The 19,957-nt window shown below is 38.8% G+C and overlaps 1 protein-coding gene across 4 annotated transcripts in view; it reads left to right on the top strand.

The window, feature by feature from the left end:
- CRHR2 (corticotropin releasing hormone receptor 2) overlaps positions 1 to 19,957 on the top strand; it is a 446,496-nt gene that overhangs the window by 404,415 nt on the left and 22,124 nt on the right. For all 4 annotated transcript variants that reach the window (XM_075587953.1, XM_075587949.1, XM_075587950.1 and 1 more), the window contains 3 exons: positions 11,154 to 11,214; positions 13,887 to 13,959; positions 16,126 to 16,211. In XM_075587953.1, coding sequence (XP_075444068.1) covers positions 11,154 to 11,214; positions 13,887 to 13,959; positions 16,126 to 16,211 — 220 coding nt within the window. The remainder of the gene's footprint in view (positions 1 to 11,153; positions 11,215 to 13,886; positions 13,960 to 16,125; positions 16,212 to 19,957) is intronic.

Raw genomic sequence — 19,957 nt, 5'->3', positions numbered from 1 at the left:
AGCACAGCAACAGGAACTCAACCTAACAACTCAGCAACAACTAACTTTTGATCAGTGCTGTGCCTTATGTATACTCTGGAGGCTGACACACCTCTGACATCACTAACCATGGAGTCAGAGCCTGTGACCACTCCCATCCATACATAGGGCACCTCACCAGGGTGTGAGGGCAAACCTCCATAATTACTGCTGGCATGCCCACAACTTACCAGGCCTTACTGTCAGAAGGAGAGATGACTGTAGCCATTTTACATGACCGCTACATATATCATACATTACCAGCAATGGTAAGAAGACAACAGCACTCAGAAAGAATAAGCAGCAAGAAACTGTATTAAAGAGACTTGCACATATAGTCAACGTTTCGGTCCACTGAACGGGACCTTCCGCAGGGTTCAAGTGTGCAAGTCTCTTTAATACAGTTTATTGCTGCTTATTCTTTTACCTTTGCTGGTAATGTATGCTCTATTATTTTTATGACACAAGCACCAGGTCAGTCTATCATTATAGGAGTATTTATATGTATTTATCTATATATTTATGTATTTATACTGGGTGCACTAACTTGTGTTTTTCCGCTCTTCTCTCCCACACCGCTCTACTCAATTTAATGCACAAATCATTGCTGAGTGGTATATATGACACCAATGCATTTACAAGCGCATAACATAAGGAATATACCCTTTGGTGCAGCAGTTAGCTATTTACCCTTCTCTCTGTGAACCAGTTAGTTCTTCTATGTATTAGTTAGTTTTTAGTTAAAGCAGTAGTTATATATTTATTTATTTTGTGTATTAAGATTTTAAGATGTTTGTATTAAATAAAACAATGTCATTTTAATGTATTACACATGGATATTAGAATGCACGGATAGTCCCTCCCATCAGCCAATCAGAAAGCACCATTTTAGCCAATGGGAAGCGGAGAATTAACCATCCATCCAATCAGAACCAAGTAGGGGCATATATACATGGACAAAGAAGCTTACACTTCAGATCGGACTCCTGACGAAGCTGCCACGCCAGCGAAACGCGTTGAGTGAACCAGCAGCAGTTCAGAAGTGTGCCATACAAGCCCCAGAACCCGTGAGGATCCATTCTGTGTTCGCCGACGAAACCGGAAGTGACGCGACGGGCCGGACCGGAAGTGACGCGACGCGACCTCGGGAGTGGGGTGGATGGAGTACACCTATGCTGCGCATCAATTTTTACGTGTCTAAGAACATGTTGATCATGTAAGTGCAATATCAATTGCCTTTTTCAATATATCCATAGTGAACATACAGTGTTGCACTAGAATTGTCTTTATTTCATTTCCATTGAGGGTTCGTCCTGCCACCATCAAGGAGTGTGTACAAGCAAGACCCCCCTGCATATTGCTGAATCTACCCACTGCATCTATTGCTATTCAAAGGCTGTATTACCACTGGGAGAATGTGAGTTCCCATTCATGATTCCTGCTTAGGTTGCTGTGTTTATTTAGACATACCACACTATTTTATTATTATTCTTTTCCCTTACATGTTTATGGTGATACCCGTTCTCCACACCATTACCAGCAATGGTAAGAAGACAACAGCACTCAGAAAGAATAAGCAGCAATAAACTGTATTAAAGAGACTTGCACATATAGCCAACGTTTCGGTCCACTGAACGGGACCTTCCTCAGGGTTCAAGTGTGCAAGTCTCTTTAATACAGTTTATTGCTGCTTATTCTTTTACCTTTGCTGGTAATGTATGCTCTATTATTTTTATGACACAAGCACCAGGTCAGTCTATCATTATAGGAGTGCCAGATATCCACAATTTGTATATATATATATATATATACATATATATATATATATGTGTGTGTGTGTGTATATATATATATATATGTTGTGGAAAGCCCTGTCTATCCCCATTATCTCTTAGCATACAATGCTTCCACTACAGCCAGGGATTCTGGGTAATGACATGCAAATGAGCATAGTGTGTCACATTTTAACATGGACCCCTATAAGCTTATACCTGCCGCGTTACACAGCTTTTCAGCACAGCCTGGTTTACAGAAGTGCAAAGCCAGTAACCCTACTCACAGACAGCTGTTTAAACCTTTTGGGTTTCATCGGTGTGAGGTTGGTTCCTGGGTCTGCAATGTGAAGCTGGTACGTTGGTATAACCAGAATCACAAAACAATATATGGCGAGTAAAAGAGTGACAAACACCCTCCACCGTACTGTGTACAGCAAATAAAAATACCACTTGTGGGTAAGGATTATAAAACTTCCCAAAGCGTTTGGTTACTACTATATATTTATACATGGTTATACAGTACTTGTCCGATTTGTTTAGCTACCAGCTACATTCAACTCATATAACGTTTCACAGTTTCATTGCCACTCACTGCCCGAATCAGGAAATAGGCAATCCTCCAGAAATAGATAACGTTCCATGGCCTATATGTGATTCCCATTACAAAGCCATGTACAGTCGCTGAGACAAGTTTGGTGTAATCGGCCCTAAGAAGCACCCGTATCTAGGGTTTATGATACGTTTCTGAATTTGTACATCACTGCAGTTTCTAGGTGGGATCGCCCCTTGAAACAAATATTATTTCTGTGTTCAAGATCAGTCAATTATCATAAAACCTTTTTAAACTATTATTTTTTTGTGTGCGACCCTAACTTTTGCAATAGAGTGCAATAAGCACCAAATAAAGGTATTGATTGTATTTTAATTAATTTCTCACCTACAGATTCACATCACCTAGGAGGGGTCTGTGGTATATATATTTTTACAACCTTGAAATCACAAAACTTAGACACTCTGTATAATGTGGAATATCTATCCTTCTTTTGGATCAAAACACCCCTTCTCTCTCTGCTACGCACACCACCTCAATACACCTACTGTACTGTAACAGTTATAACCAAATAGGGTGAGCTATCAATTATCATACTGATAGGACACGCACCATAGCTCAATATAATGTACTACAGCATATATCAGAAATCAATTAGAAAGTGCAATAGTAATGCTTTAATAGTACTGGACCATAAATCACATGTTGTGACAAAATTATCCTTTTGATTGTATGATTATATAGAAAGCTTCTTCTCTATCCAAATAAAAGTTTATTATAAGAATTTATATCTGTGTAGCCCCCTGTAAACAGCTCAGGCTATACCTATCTTCTACTGTGGTAAGTCCTGTTAAGTTCAGGCGCCAGTAATCATTATGGGTTTTCCCCCTACATAGCCCTAACCTGAGTGGTAGACGCAGGCCTGGACTCTGCTGCAGGCGTGAGCAAGAGGGGAGGTTCTGCTGACACCATGAGGGTAGGGGCTAGCTCTATATTTAGCAGCCCACTCCGGTGAGTGGGGAGTTGTTCTTCGTCCTTGCTGTGTGCCGTGTTCCTCTCTTGTTGATGGTTCTTTCAGAAGAGAGAGTAGCTTAGGAAGAGTTCGAGTGAACAGTGATATCGAGAGTCTAGAGCTGCTGAGTATTATGCTGTGAGCCACGAATCCTGCGGAACGGTCCGAGGAGTATCAGGAGGCTGCGGGCTCCCCGGCGCAGCGTGCCGGATGAGAGCGAGAGGAACCAAACCGATCAGTGTCTATAAGTAGAGCTGATAGAATTATAGACTGGTGGACCAATGCCCTCACCCCGCTGCCAGGGGTGATGGGGAGAGAATTCAAAACTCACCTCGAGGCTAACCTCGGGGGTGGGCCACGGAGTATTGAAGCCCTAGCTCAGACCATCCTGTCGGCAGAGTGTCTTGGAGGGAAGGAGAGGAGGAAGTCGTGGGAGGTAAGCGGGTTGTACTTGGCCTTGGCGATTGTATTGCGGCTGCTGGAAGCCTTGTCGTTGAGATATCGTTGCTCTGTCAAATAAAGAGACTGTTCTGCACCCGTAAAGACTGTGTGTGATTTGGAGAGTATAACCCTGGGACCTGAGGGGTTCTTCTATACCGGCCCTATCCCATTACCCTGGGAGTATAGAAGATGGAGGCGCTGCACCACTAAGAAATCATGGAGGCTATCACCCCAGAAGCCCGGTCCTGGCTTCCCCACAACACCGTGGGAAGCTCAGGCCCTCCTGTTCCTCACAGGTACGCACCACACCGCATGTAATCAGCCCCCATGTACCCCCTACACTCCCGTGGAGACTGGGGGGCGGGTGGAAACAGGGTTACATCTGTATAATTAGTTATTCTAGATCCATACTTTCAAAGGAGTTAAATCATGTTTCTACCTATGTATTTATATATGTAGCTTGAGGATCCAGTGAAAATCTGATTTATTCTATATGTGCACTGGCAGCATTCAAAGGCTTTGCCATAAAGCGGAATTCTTTCTGGAGAGGGGTTTTTTTTTTTGCAGCTGTTACAATGAACCAGACGCGTCGTCTTTGTTTGTAGATACAAGTGTGATAAAATAATTCTATTACTGAACGCCCAGCTGTTCTGCATAGTTCATTTAATTTAAAATTGCATTTCGTATTAAATGGCACATTCATTCACCTCTTCTCATGATAAATGGAAATCATTGCATTGTGGAAAATACGTTGTACTCAGGGATGAAATATTTCACTGCCCACGTGTCCTGTTGAAATTAGGTTGTACTGAATAGTATTATTCCAATGTGTTTGTAAGGTAATGACAGTACATTTAGATGATGCATCTATTGATAGAGATTTGATGAGTTGTTTTGCTTGAATTTATTAAACATTTAGTCCTACAAAAAAAACAATTTTTTATTCAAAACGGCCTTTGCTTCCCCATTTTATTCTCAGCACAACCCCTCCACATACTCCTCCTTCTAAACTTTTATGCATTTTTTTTTACTTCAAGGATTACTCGTGGACTCCATACTGGGATATTGGTGATAACCACAAGAAACGTGCAAAACGCATCAGGGCCAACAGTTTGTTCTAAGTATCGCTTTTTTGTGTAAAAATTGGCGCATACCAAAAAATTTAAATAGCGCTTGTGTGCGCTATTAACATTTACAGCGCTTGGCGTACAGATGTAAATGGTACAGATGCAGCGGCCGTTATTCGAACATATCACGGAGCCGTTTTCGTGTGCTCTGCAGTTCTCCACGCGGCCAATTACGCGGTTGAGTTGTTTGAATTTCATGGATCCCGATTTCTTTGGGTGCAATTCTTCGCGTTTCCGTGGCAGAAATGAATGAATTGTAATGTGTACAGTACTGTACTGTGTCAATTTGCAGGTGTTTAAAAAACAGAACACTAAAATTCGCTAAAACACGAGTCAACACGCGGTAATGACACGCCATGACATGGGTATTCCAAGGTATACAACACGCGGTAATGACGCGCCATGACATGGGTATTCCAAGGTATACAACACGCGGTAATGACGCGCCATGACATGGGTATTCCAAGGTATACAACACGCGGTAATGACGCGCCATGACATGGGTATTTTGTGGTATACAACACGCGGTAATGACGCGCCATGACATGGGTATTCTGAGGTATACAACATGCGGTAATGACGCGCCATGACATGGGTATTCCAAGGTATAAAACACGTGGTAATGACGTGCCAGGACATGGGTATTCCGGGGTATACAACACGCGCTAATGACGCACCATGACATGGGTATTCCAAGGTATACAACACGCGGTAATGACGCACCATGACATGGGTATTCCAAGGTATACAACACGCGGTAATGACGCGCCATGACATGGGTATTCCAAGGTATACAACACGCGGTAATGACGCGCCATGACATGGGTATTCCAAGGTATACAAAACGCGGTAATGACGCGCCATGACATGGGTATTCCAAGGTATACAAAACGCGGTAATGACGCACCATGACATGGGTATTACAAGGTATACAACACGCGGTACTGACGCACCATGACATGGGTATTCCAAGGTATACAACACGCGGTAATGACGTGCCATGACATGGGTATTCCGGGGTATACAACACGCGGTAATGACGCACCATGACATGGGTATTCCAAGGTATACAACACGTGGTAATGACGCGCCATGACATGGGTATTCCGAGGTATACAACACGCAGTAATGACGCGCCATGACATGGGTATTCCGAGGTATACAACACGCAGTAATGACGCGCTATAACAGGGGTATTCCAAGGTATACAACACGCGGTAATGACGCGCCATGACATGGGTATTCCGAGGTATACAACACGCAGTAATGACGCGCTATAACAGGGGTATTCCAAGGTATACAACACGCGGTAATGACGTGCCATGACATGGGTATTCCGAGGTATACAACACGCGGTAATGACGCACCATGACATGGGTATTCCGAGGTATACAACACGCAGTAATGACGCGCTATAACAGGGGTATTCCAAGGTATACAACACGCGGTAATGACGCGCAATGACATGGGTATTCCAAGGTATACAACACGCGGTAATGACGCGCCATGACATGGTTATTCCAAGGTATACAACACGCGGCAATGACGCGCCATGACATGGGTATTCCAAGGTATACAACACGCGGTAATGACGCGCCATGACATGGGTATTCCGAGGTATACAACACGCGGTAATGACGTGCCATGACATGGGTATTCCGAGGTATACAACACGCGGTAATGACGCGCCATGACATGGGTATTCCAAGGTATACAACATGCGGTAATGACGCGCCATGACATGGGTATTCCGAGGTATACAACACGCGGTAATGACGCACCATGACATGGGTATTACAAGGTATACAACACGCGGTACTGACGCGCCATGACATGGGTATTCCAAGGTATACAACACGCGGTAATGACGCACCATGACATGGGTATTACAAGGTATACAACACGCGGTACTGACGCGCCATGACATGGGTATTCCAAGGTATACAACACGCGGTAATGACACGCCATGACATGGGTATTCCGAGGTATACAACACGCGGTAATAACGCGCCATGACATGGGTATTCCAAGGTATACAACACGCGGTAATGACGCGCCATGACATGGGTATTCCGAGGTATACAACACGCGGTAATGACGCGCTATAACAGGTGTATTCCAAGGTATACAACACGCGGCAATGACGTGCCATGACATGGGTATTCCGAGGTATACAACACGCGGTAATGACGCGCCATGACATGGGTATTCCGAGGTATACAACACGCGGTAATAACGCGCCATGACATGGGTATTCCGAGGTATACAACACGCGGTAAGGACGCGCCATGACAGGGGTATTCCGAGTTATACAACACGCGGTAATGACGCGCCATGACTTGGGTATTCCGAGGTATACAGCACGCGGTAATGACGCGCCATGACATGGGTATTCCGAGGTATACAACACGCGGTAATGACGCGCCATGACATGGGTATTCCGAGGTATACAACACGCGGTAATGACGCGCCATGACTTGGGTATTCCGAGGTATACAACACGCGGTAATGACGCGCCATGACATGGGTATTCCGAGGTATACAACACGGGGTAATGACGCACCATGACTTGGGTATTCCGAGGTATACAACACGCGGTAATGATGCACCATGACATGGGTATTCCGAGGTATACAACACGTGGTAATAACACACCATGACATAGGTATTCCGAGGTATACAACACGCGGTAATGACGCGCCATGACATGGGTATTCCGAGGTATACAACACGTGAAATGTTCGAATAACGTCCGCTGCATCTGTTCGTACTTAATATATTTCTGTGCACCACAAAATCAGTTAAAAGACTCAACCCAGAAATGTATTTGACGGAGCACAGATATTTTATTATCTAGGTTACCAAATGTATAATATTACAGTAATTTATATTTACTAATAGTAGTATAAATAAAGAGTTACACATTATTTTTTGCAATTTAAATGGTATCAATCAGGTATTCAACATGGGGGATGCATTAAACATAACTTTGAGCATCAAATTATGCGTCATATGTACAGTGTGAAGGCTGTTGAAGGTTTACATTACTTTTTAGCACTGACATTTTGACGCACAAAACATTTGTGAATAAAATATTGATACCCAGCCTCCTACATCTGCTAAAGGCACAAAAGCAATTGACTGTTTTGGTTCAAAACAAAGTTGATCAAGGTTTTGTGAAGAGCAACTTTTTCTCATGCTCCTTTCTGATTAACCATGTCAGCCCCATTGCTATTTTACCAGAACATGATAAAACTAGCAAAATTGTGAAACACATGAGGGATTTGGGGGATTGTTTATCAAATGGAGCAAAAAATTCAGATGTATCAAAGAAAAAATCCTCTCAATTGAGACTTTTCTTTGATACATAAGATGTAGATTTGATTGCCCTGGAATTGCACCACTTTTGGCTTCGTTCATGGACCCTAAAGACTTATTAAAAGTGCCTATTCTGCATAGCAACCTAAACTCCCCAAATATCTGCCTTCACATTTAACAAGGGCACTCGAATAAATTCCAGTGCAATAAATGAATTATAAAAATATTGTGCGACTCAACACATGAGTCCGATCCATCAACCTTTTGAAAATACCCAGATAGGGATGAAATACATATTTTGTTTCAGCAGTGAATGGAGGTTGTAGGTTGCAGAATATTTGGATTCTATTATTTATCATGTGAAAATGTGAGAGTTCTGCTCGGAATCCTAAATATTAAGGCTGATCTTTTTAACAAGATGAATCTACAGATGTTGGAGGACTTATAGTCTCCGGGGCCGTGGCTGAAAAATGTAAAAGCCACAGGCTCCAAAGATAGTGCTGCCGTGGTCACACTGGGGAGGGCGGGGGGAGAAGGGGTGTATGCTTCTGGATGGGACCCACTGTAGTGGTTGTGTTCCGGCGGCTTGCCCCAGTGCTGAAAACCGTGGGTCTTCCTAAATGTTGTACATCTGTAAGTATAGACCTGTCTGCATCTAACTTTCCCAGCATTAATACTCTCATTCCAAAGGAATACTGTATTTCTCATTATTGTATTCTTACATAGACTATAGACCTTATTCTTTGTAATACTGAAGCGGCTTCTCGGGTGGTTTTCAGGCAAAAATTCTCATAGACTTGAATTTTGATTTTTGGCCGAAAATGGTAAAAACAGCCACTTCGGCCTATGTATAAAATTCCCTATGCCATTTAATTGAATAAATTATTAGGCCAGTGCTCATGGTTCACAAAGTGTCACGCTAAAAAATATATATTATTTTTATCTATGTATATTTACAATGAAAAGCGACCTATATTTACAATGATAAGATTCAGTACCCGCCTATCTGAACAAGCTCCTCACCCCTACCACACACAGCACTTATCACCTGAGATCTGACTCCAAAAGACTGTTTACGGTCCAAAGGTTCTACCAAGAATCCGTCCGCTCCTCCTCCTCTTACTGTGCACCCCACAACTGGAATAATCTACCCGAGGCCCTCAAATCCTCCACCAGTCTAAGTTCTATCAAAATTAAAGCGGTTTCACATTTTAATCTGGTCTGTAACCGTTCCACACGTCTATAACATATATTATCTTTAACTATTCATGCAATACAAATATAATGTACAGTATAACCTCTGCTCATGTAATGGAACCATCTATTTGTCATCATAACTGTGACCAGGACTTACTTGAAAATGAGAGGTAACTCTCAGTGTATTACTTCCTGGTAAAACATTTTATATAAATAAATAATTTGCGAGGAAGGAGACCTCCTTAGCAGTAAAGGCAATCTCCTGTATGCTATCATGAGGGGTGTGTGGGAGGGGGGCAGTATTGTATTGATGGGATTGTTCCTTTGCCAATTATCAAACAAACATGAAACATTGTCAGGCAGACGTGCGGAGTGTTTTTCTGTTGATGCAACTCCAACATTCATGATGGTGCTAAGCAGGACTGCTCCTCTAACACGGGGCAACACGGCTGCTCCTTCTCTTTGTCTGTTGTTTATTACGTTTGGTGACAAATTCGCAGACGTTGATTTATCTCACAACGAGTAAGAACATTTCGCTGAAGAATTAGCCAGGGATTAATTGGCGGCGTTGCTGAAAAAGAGCCTTAGGTATTTTTTTTGCCAATATCTTTTTTTAAGAGAAGAATTGCTTCCTCTTGCAGGACATTAATTAAAGAGGAAATTGAATATGTATAATCAATATGCGGCAGGGCTAAGCAATCCATTACAATCATCATTTGGACATAGACATTTTTTGCTAGGTACCATACAGTATAAAAGAGGAGGACAATATGTTATTATGTGGCTTTAAGTAAAGATTATTGGAGATGTTTTGCTCCTTAAACTGTCACTATTAATATAAGTTATCAAGCCTCAGAGTGTTCAATTGAACTGGAAACTGTTTGCTTAAAAATGCATTCATTCTTACAAACATTTACTAAGCAATCCTTTTTATATGTTCTTCCCAATGTATTATCACTTAAATTGCGATTTTAATAATTGGTCCCAGAAGTCCTAATGAATGTTACCTGCAAAGTGAATGGCACAAGTCCATAATTCACTACTAACACAGTTTAATGAAATAATAATTGCGTATAATTGTAGGTCTGCCAAACTATTATGCTGAACCTACATTCAGGGGGAGTGAGTTTGTGCTGAGAAACACATCAGTTGGGCCTTCTGTACAGCACAGTATTTTTAGTATTGTTGCTCAGCTACACTAGCTACTTACAGCACGTGTATTATTTAAAATGTAACATAAAGGGCCTTAGGTTGCTAAGCCTCAACACACATTACAGACCATTCATCTGAACGTATGGCTTAGGAAATCCGGGGCATAATGTTTAAAAAGATTTGCTGATAATGTCCAGCTGATCCAACCCAACTTCATTCCCCGGTCTCAACATTATCTTCCACACAGGTATGTTTCTATTAACTTTCAGTGCTGATCTGCTCAAATTCATCAATCGCGTTGTTTTCTTATACTGAAAGTGCTGGATAATTGCATTGAAATACCTTTTGACGACAAAGTAACACAAAATGAATATGTACAAAACAGGAGACCATGTCGTACAGTATAACTCGTACCACAATATTCAGTTGCTAAATCTTTGGACAACCTGAATGCGTAAGTTTTATATTGGTTGACTTTTATGTTAATAAAAATGGTTTGTGCAGTAGTTATTTGCATTTATAATAAAAATGTTGATGTATATATCTTGTTGCATTTTTTTCAGGTATTCCCTGCCCAATAATTATTGCTTGGGCCATCGGCAAACTCTGCTTTGAAAATGAACAGTAAGTATTGTAAACTAAGCATCTACTATGTTGTTTATATTATCCATGATTATATACGGCTGTATAAGTATTATCAATCCTGGAATATCCATGGGAAGGATGTTGATCCAGGGATTAATCCGATTGCCAATTCTTGGAGTCAGGAAGGAATTAATTTTTCCCCTTAATGGGGGTTTTTTGTTTGCCTTCCTCTGGATCAATAAGTAAGTATAGATATAGAATAAAGTATCCGTTGTCTGAATTTAGCATAGGTTGATCTTGATGGACGTACGTCTTTTTTCAACCTCATCTACTATGTAACTATGTAACTATGGAACATGCCGTATTTTAATTGGTACTAGTGTGTTCATTTTTCTTCATTTTAGGCTCAGATTAAAAAAGCACATGTGAATTAGTTGTTTTTTTTTGTTGAGTAAAAAAGGTGTCATGATGACAGAGAAGTGGGAGATACAGTACTACTGTACTCCAGTAATTAAAAGTGTACATGGTAAAAAAAAAAAAGCTATCAATTACCCATATGAGACCCCCTTAATCATGTCACTGGAATAAGTCCACTTTGGTTCTAGGAGGGATTGCCCCTACAAATGGAGCCTTAAAAGTTTGGGAATGTAGGAGAAGAAAACCTGTGGGATGGGAACTCATTGTCAAAAGTGTTTCTTGTGTTATCTTAATGAAACAACACAGTGATTTACAGATGTAGTCAGTGTTACCGTCTCCAGCGCCGTGGCCAAAAAAAGCAAAAGTCTGTGATGATAGAGACAGTGTTTGCCGCGATCGCGGTGTGGGAGGGCCAGGCTTCTAAATTGGGCCCCTCTGTAGTGTTACTCATCCTGGACAGGTGCGTCTGCAAATGGGAAGCTTTGCCAGTTATATGAAGGAGGCACCTCTGAGTAGCACACTTATCCCCCTCCCATATCAGCCCTAACTAGGAGGCAAATTAGATAAAGGCCCCAGACTCCAAATTGGGGTAAAAAACAAATTCAAAGAGAAAAGCGGGGGGAGCAGACAAGTGAAGACATGGAAATCTGAAAGGTTTTAGTTTAAAGAAAACGTAGATGGCAGATAAGTAATAACAATGATGTAAAAGACAGAATTGTGGTCCCAAATTTGCTATGCATGATTATGAACAAGTCGGTTCTAACAGACAATAAAAATATTAGGAATATTAAGCATTCTACTAATTTAGGAATTAACATGTTGCCCGTATCGGCAATCAACTAATTCTGTTCAGAACCATAAAAGGTAAAATTGGGATGAATTGCTTTAAATTACATTACAAGTTTTATAAATGACGTAATCTCCCTGAATTTGTGTCTTTGGGGCGGATTCAGTAAACTTCATTTACCTGGGCACATATTATTGCGTTACCTAAAACGGGAATGGGTGCTATGGGGCATAGTGTAGTAGCTGCGATATGTATCTGTGCCGAAAGAGCCCTTTGCGCACGGATTTGCATTACGCCATATCATAAAAGCCCTTTTCGCGTTTCCAAACCAAATCGTTTTGGGAAATCCGTACGATATGCCAAAAATCTTTCAATCTTGCAAATTTGAGCATTTTGACAGTCTTCTCCATAAAGTCCAAAATGCAAAACCTCGCCACCTTAAGACTGGTGAGATTGCCTCAATAGATGTGAAACTGGCGGTTTTTAGCTCTGTTTTGCAGGAACTCCATAATAACATTTGTTTCCTTTCCTTTGGCTTTGCACATGTCTAATATTTCCCGATACTGTCTATCTATTACTGCAAATATTACCCAGCAATAATGCCCTGGTTTAAGGAGCGGAAAGGCCAATGCGATGCCCAGGGCCTCTAACCCCAAATGAGCATTGGTAGCCAGTAATGCCCTTTCCTGGGAAGATTATTACTATAATAGTTGAAATAGGCCCCTTATGCTCACCCACCGCTCCCTTCTCTCCCTGACCTCACACCCTACAATACATCTACTACCAAAGTCTCTTCCATGGTGAAGATGTGCACTACAACAAATATCACACAATGCCACAGAAATCTGATCTACAATACTTTCATTAGGGAAAGAAAGGACATTATACCCAACTATACAGCACAAACGCCCAACTTCTGATCACAGCATTTACAGTAGAATATTTGGAAGAACGGCGTTATTTATAACATTTTATAAAATCACAATGGTAGGTATTTTAAAAGACCACGCAAACATATTTTAAAATCAATATGGAACCAAAATATTTAAGTCTAATTAGTTATTAATTTGATAATTGTACAGTAAAGTTTTTGATCAAGAGAAAATTAAGTCTGTATGTAAAACAAATTCTTACTCCATTTTTGACGAGCAGTAATATTTTGTGCTGAGCAATTGAAGTGTAATTATTAATAAATTGCTTGTAAATCAAAATACTACCCCCGTTACCGCACATGTACTAACGCAGACAAACATGTCCCAGTTATCATTGGAAATGTAGGGCTGCCAAGTTACAGTACAGTATGTATTGATGAATAGCTTTTACATATCAACCAAGCACAAAATTACATTAATTAATTATACTGGTTGACAAGCTGGTAAAATAAGTAATGAATTACACAAATTCTGCCAATCAACTACTACGCTTTAGACATAAATTAATAAATGTACAGTGATTGTATCATCTTTGAGTAAAACATTAACACTGCATTAATAATCTATTCTTACAGGTGCTGGTTTGGAAAGGAACCAGGAAAATACATAGATTACATATATCAAGGTCCAGTGATTCTTGTACTTCTGGTAAGTAAGGTTTTGTCCCAGAAGTCTTTGCAGATATTGTGGAATTTAGACTATTTAAATGAACCAGACACATAGCAAACATTGTTTCTTTTGTCTTTTCCTTGCCGCAAAATATTTATTTAATTTTCTAATTATATGGAACTCAGAATCACATTATCGTTTCTAGCAGATGGAAGTCTGTGGATACATTTATTTTTATATATATTTTTTTTATTTATTATTTTATATATATATATATATATTTATATATATGTTTACCATACACATTATTTAAGTTATGGTGGGTGAAAAAGGCGACAAAAAAATAATAATTATATATATATATATATATATATATATTTATATATATATATATATATAATTATTATTTTTTTGTCGCCTTTTTCACCCACCATAACTTAAATAATGTGTATGGTAAACATACCTAGTTTGAATACGGCAAAGCCGGTACAACCAACCTCACACTGATGAGACCCAAAAGGTCAAAACAGCTGTCTGTGAGTGGTTTGACTGGCTTTGCATCTAATCCCATGCTGTGCTTAAAAGCTGTGTTAACAGTGAGCATTTGCTTATAAGAGTTCCATGTAAAAATGGATCTCAGCCATTTGCATGTCATTTCCCAGAATACCTTGCTGCAGTGGAAGCACTGTATATGAGGTGATAATGGTGAAAGGCAGGGTTGCCAACCTGTCTAAGACATGTGAATGTGCTCACAAGTGATATTCTTTGTTGGCTATATGCTAACAGTGGAGGTTTTTTTGTCGCCTTTTTCACTCACCATAACTTAAATAATGTGTATTATAAATATTTATAAAGAGAAAAAAGAAACAGAAGCGCAAGCTCCATAGCGTAACTCTGTAACAATTTGGCCCTTACCCTAAAAAACCCTTATCTTATCCCCTAATACTAATGCTACCCCTACCCTATAAACCTTAAGCCCACACCCTAAAACCCCTTATCCGAACCCCCTACCCTAACTGCTTAAACACCCAACATTAACCCCCTAACCTAATCGCTAAAACCTCTAAAGCTAACCCCCTAGCCTAACCACTAAACCCCCTAAAGCTAACCCCTTACCCTAAAACTTACCTTCTCGTAGAAGTGACCAGCAATGGAACGGCTGCAGCAGCGTGACTCTCTGTGGCTACACACCGGCAGGGAGTTGGTTACGGCAAGATGGCCGTGGCCAGATGTCCCATTACTACCATAGTTCGGCTGATCATATACTGTCTATTTGGTGGTCAGGAGGTAACCTGCCACGCACTATTCATTTGTTGCTGCAAAGGATTTTTGGGGGGCTTTTTTGGACCAGATTTAAAGAGAAACTGGAGCAGAAACTCAGACTCTGCTCTGCAGATGAACAGATTTGCTTTTTCAGTGACATGCTCTACGCTACCGTAGATAGACTATTTTTTATTTCAGTATCTATGGAATTACATGTCATCCTTGCCCTTGAGGCAAATCTATTTCAGATTTATACGGCAGGAAATATCATACTCTTCCCACTAACTATAGCCGCAAACATAGCATTTTCAGAATTCAACACACCACTTACAGTAGCTTCCTCATTATTGTTGCATTTGTGAATAAGCAACTTAAATAAATACTGTATATAAAATAACATTTGTACCTGTAAAATCGCATTGTTTTTTTGAGGATAGATTACGGTGAGCTTAAAAATAAGTAATTTCCCATCAGTCTGAGACAACACAAATATCCCGTTTCATAGTGCAGTTAGACTTTTTTTTTTTTGAGATGCAGAAGAAATATTTTACTATGTGAAGGATCTTGTTCCATCTGATTTATTTAGGTAAGTTTATTTGCGGTAGAAGCAGGTTCTTGGGAAGGATTGAACTCATTGTCAGTTATCTCCTGGCCATTAGGTCTGTTGTTACTGTGTAATCTTATGGTCGGTGGAAGAGGTTCCTATCTTGATCTGCAGAGCTTCATTTTAGATGCTTACTCTTCGATATTCTAAGTCAATATTTAAAATAAATATCAATATGTAATATTGATAAAACAAATATACCATTCCTGCATCTATTTCTAGTGCTTTAATTTATTTTATTTTGAATTTATTTTCATTAAGCTTAAATGCAATTTTTAAAATGGCGTACTCTTTGTTCTGTATTATAGATTCACTAAAATATGTTTTCCTTCTTTCAGATAAATTTTGTGTTTTTATTCAACATTGTAAGAATTTTAATGACAAAACTGAGAGCTTCAACCACCTCGGAAACTATACAATATAGGTAAGTGTATTAGGGAAATAATTAAAAGTAGGCATTTTAACAATAAGCAATGATATTATATGGTCTGGCACAAGCATGTACTTTTTTTAAAATGTTATCATAAAAGACAAATACTGCATCAACCCAATGTTAATACAGGGTAGCAAAATATTTATTTTAGATGTACAAAATATCATGGGATGTAGGACCCAGTGTGCTTATTTTCTCATATATACTATATAAAAAAAAGTCCCTGTTTATCCTATTTAAAGAAAAACAATATTTAGTGTATTTGGGTACGGCTTTACTAAATGGCCACCATTGATTACATTCTCAACAAAAAGTTCCTTACATTTTTTATTGAGAGAAGTATAGGAAACCCAAAACACATCTTGAGACCCTTTTTCTTTTTTCAGTTGTTCCTCAAACAAAAAAAAAATGATACGCCCAAAAGTAATACACAACTCAAGCGTTACTTCCTAGAATAGAAATGGCAGCTAATCTCTTTATTTAAGTACGGCATGCTTATATAAAATGCAAATATCAGACGTGAGCATGAACAAGAAAAGAAACAGCTCTGTAAAGAAGGCAACATCAGAAACACAAAGTGTTTATCACAGATGTATAGCTGCCTATCAGGAAAGTCCTTATTAGAGATGGGCACCATTTTTGCGGATTTGGGTCTGCCTCGGATCCGCCGGTTCATTTTGGTCCTCTAATTTCCGATAATAGGTCTCCACCAAGGTGACTCTTCTTTTCCAGATTTTTTTTTTAGCATTGAAAATCCACATGGCGGATTTTGTAATGCGTTGGCGGATTCTTAAAAATCCGAACGGATTGTATCCAATGATGGTTTTGGACTATTCCGCAATGATTGAAATATATATATATATATATAGTGCAGAATAAATTAGTACTATATATATATATATATTTATATATATATATATATATATATATATATACATACATACATACATACATACATACATACACATATATATATGTGCATTGGGTTATATATATATATATATATATATATATATATATATATATATATATATATATATATATATATATATATATATGTGCATTGGGTTTTTTTTTATTCTTTAAATGAAACCACAATTTAGCAAGAGGGAATGCTAACAGATTTCTTTGGCTCATTCAATATGCTGTGAAGATGCTTCCCAGTGCTGGAGAACAGATCCTCTCCATTGAAATGAAAGGTGAAGGATCTTCTCCTGCACATGGAAGCAGCTCCATAGCACACTGACTAAGGACTAGAGAGGGGCAAAACGGGCAGTCCGTTTCCTGAAATTTCCAGAGCTTTCCGTTCAAACTCCGTTCTGCGGTGTTAAATCCCATCGATGGATTGTTCCAGTTTCAATCATTGCGGAACAGTCCAAAACCATCATTGGATACAATCCGTTCGGATTTTTAAGAATCCGCCAACACATTACGGAATCTGCCATGTGGATTTTCAATGCTAAGAAAAAAATCGTACAGTATAGTGCAGAATAAATGAGTACAGCTCAACCCCGTTATAATGCGTTCCGTTACAACGCGAATCCGCTTAGAACGCGATGCACGCGTGGCTCCCAATTTTCGTATTTATGAATACTTTACAACACGATTATTGGTATCTCAAATACTTTATTATACAATTGTACATTATTTCTAACGCGATCCGCTTATAGCGCGAGGTGATTCTTTGGACCCGAAGCACAGCGTTATAAGGGGGTTGAGCTGTACTTCAGTATTAGGTGATACCTTTTTTATTTGGACTAACAATTTATGTCATAGGACAAGCTTTCGAGAGTTCTCCTCTCTTCCTCAGGTCAGCAATACTCATTTATTCTGCACTATCGCAACTGTACTAGCACAGCTATTTCGGTTATATATATATATATATATATATATATATATATATATGTGTATATGTATATGTATATGTATATATATATATATATATATATATATATATATATATATATATATATATATATATATAGTCAGATAAGACAGTTGGCACTCCAATAGGTGCTGGTAAGCACAGGTGCACGTCCCATATAGAGAATGTAGTTATACGTTACCGTTCCAAGGATTGGTAAACAAGAGACAGCACTCAATGTTGAAAATCAAAGTGTATTAGTGAAAGCAAAAATACATCCAGAACCCCTGGATGTATTTTTGCTTTCACTAATACACTTTGATTTTCAACATTGAGTGCTGTCTCTTGTTTACCAATCCTTGGAACGGTAACGTATAACTATATATATATATATATATATATATAGAACACACAAAAGGAGAAGTTGCTCAACACATAATATATAAGGTTAACTCAAGCCCTTTAATAAAACTAACTATAAGGGTAAAATAAAATATATACCCCAATTAAAGTCAGTATATAAATTAAATAGGACCTGATGGTGCTAGGGGATAGTGAAAACTATATAACACACACAGATGAAAAGAACATAGACAATCCCCTTAGTAGCACTCTAAATTACACCTAAACTAATCTATAAGATAAAGATGGTTAAAAAGAAACAGATGCTCTGCCAATTCAGAAAAAATGAACAAGATTTTATTAATTAAACAACAAGACACACTAACTTAAAAACATAAAAATACTAAAGACAGCCTATGAAAATATATATGTATCAAAAATATAAAGAGAGGACTACTAATCAAACACTTTCAGTATTACAAAGAGAAAAAAAAAAACTAAAATGTGTCTAAATAAAGTTTAAATAATGACAACAAAGTAGTTTAGTCTAACATAATAGGCAATACAAAATATATTCCCACTGACATATGCATGAAAGAATAATAAATCATTGCGTTGGAGAAAGTATATAGTCAATGACCCAGTATATAGCCAGGAAAAATTAGTATGTATACCAAAAACAGAGGGGGAAAAAAAGAGATAAAGCAACTAGGGAAAAATAATATAACAATAATAATAGTTATACCCTGAACAGCATTTCCCCAAAATGAAATCAATGAGAACTGATGCAGCAAATAAAGAAAAATATGACTAATAAAGACATATTAGCAAACAGAGTCATACATATTGAAAACACCACAAAGTGCAGCACTGCAAGGACAGGTAATGCCCAAACAGACAGCCTTTATGTAATCTTCTATTCTGAGGGACTTATGATGGATCTGATGCAGCATTTTGGACTTTATTTTTTGTTCCTGTTATAAGCAGACTTTGGAAACACATCCTGTACAATCAATATGGACACAAACTCTACACAATCTAGCTGCAGCTGAGTATTACCCTCCTCTTACTGTTTGGGCATTACCTGTCCTTGCAGTGCTGCACTTTGTGGTGTTTTCAATATGTATGACTCTGTTTGCTAATATGTCTTTATTAGTCATATTTTTCTTTATTTGCTGCATCAGTTCTCATTGATTTCATTTTGGGGAAATGCTGTTCAGGGTATAACTATTATTATTGTTATATTATTTTTCCCTGGTTGCTTTATCTCTTTTTTCCCCCTCTGTTTTTGGTATACATACTAATTTTTCCTGGCTATATACTGGGTCATTGACTATATACTTTTTCCAACGCAATGATTTATTATTCTTTCATGCATATGTCAGTGGGAATATATTTTGTATTGCCTATTATGTTAGACTAAACTACTTTGTTGTCATTATTTAAACTTTATTTAGACACATTTTAGTTTTTTTTTTTTTCTCTTTGTAATACTGAAAGTGTTTGATTAGTAGTCCTCTCTTTATATTTT

This window comes from Ascaphus truei, chromosome 2 (genome assembly GCF_040206685.1).
Source record: "Ascaphus truei isolate aAscTru1 chromosome 2, aAscTru1.hap1, whole genome shotgun sequence".
Taxonomy (NCBI): domain Eukaryota; kingdom Metazoa; phylum Chordata; class Amphibia; order Anura; family Ascaphidae; genus Ascaphus; species Ascaphus truei.
Note: the sequence above shows the minus strand (reverse complement) of the source record. Positions and strands in the feature narration are given on the sequence as shown.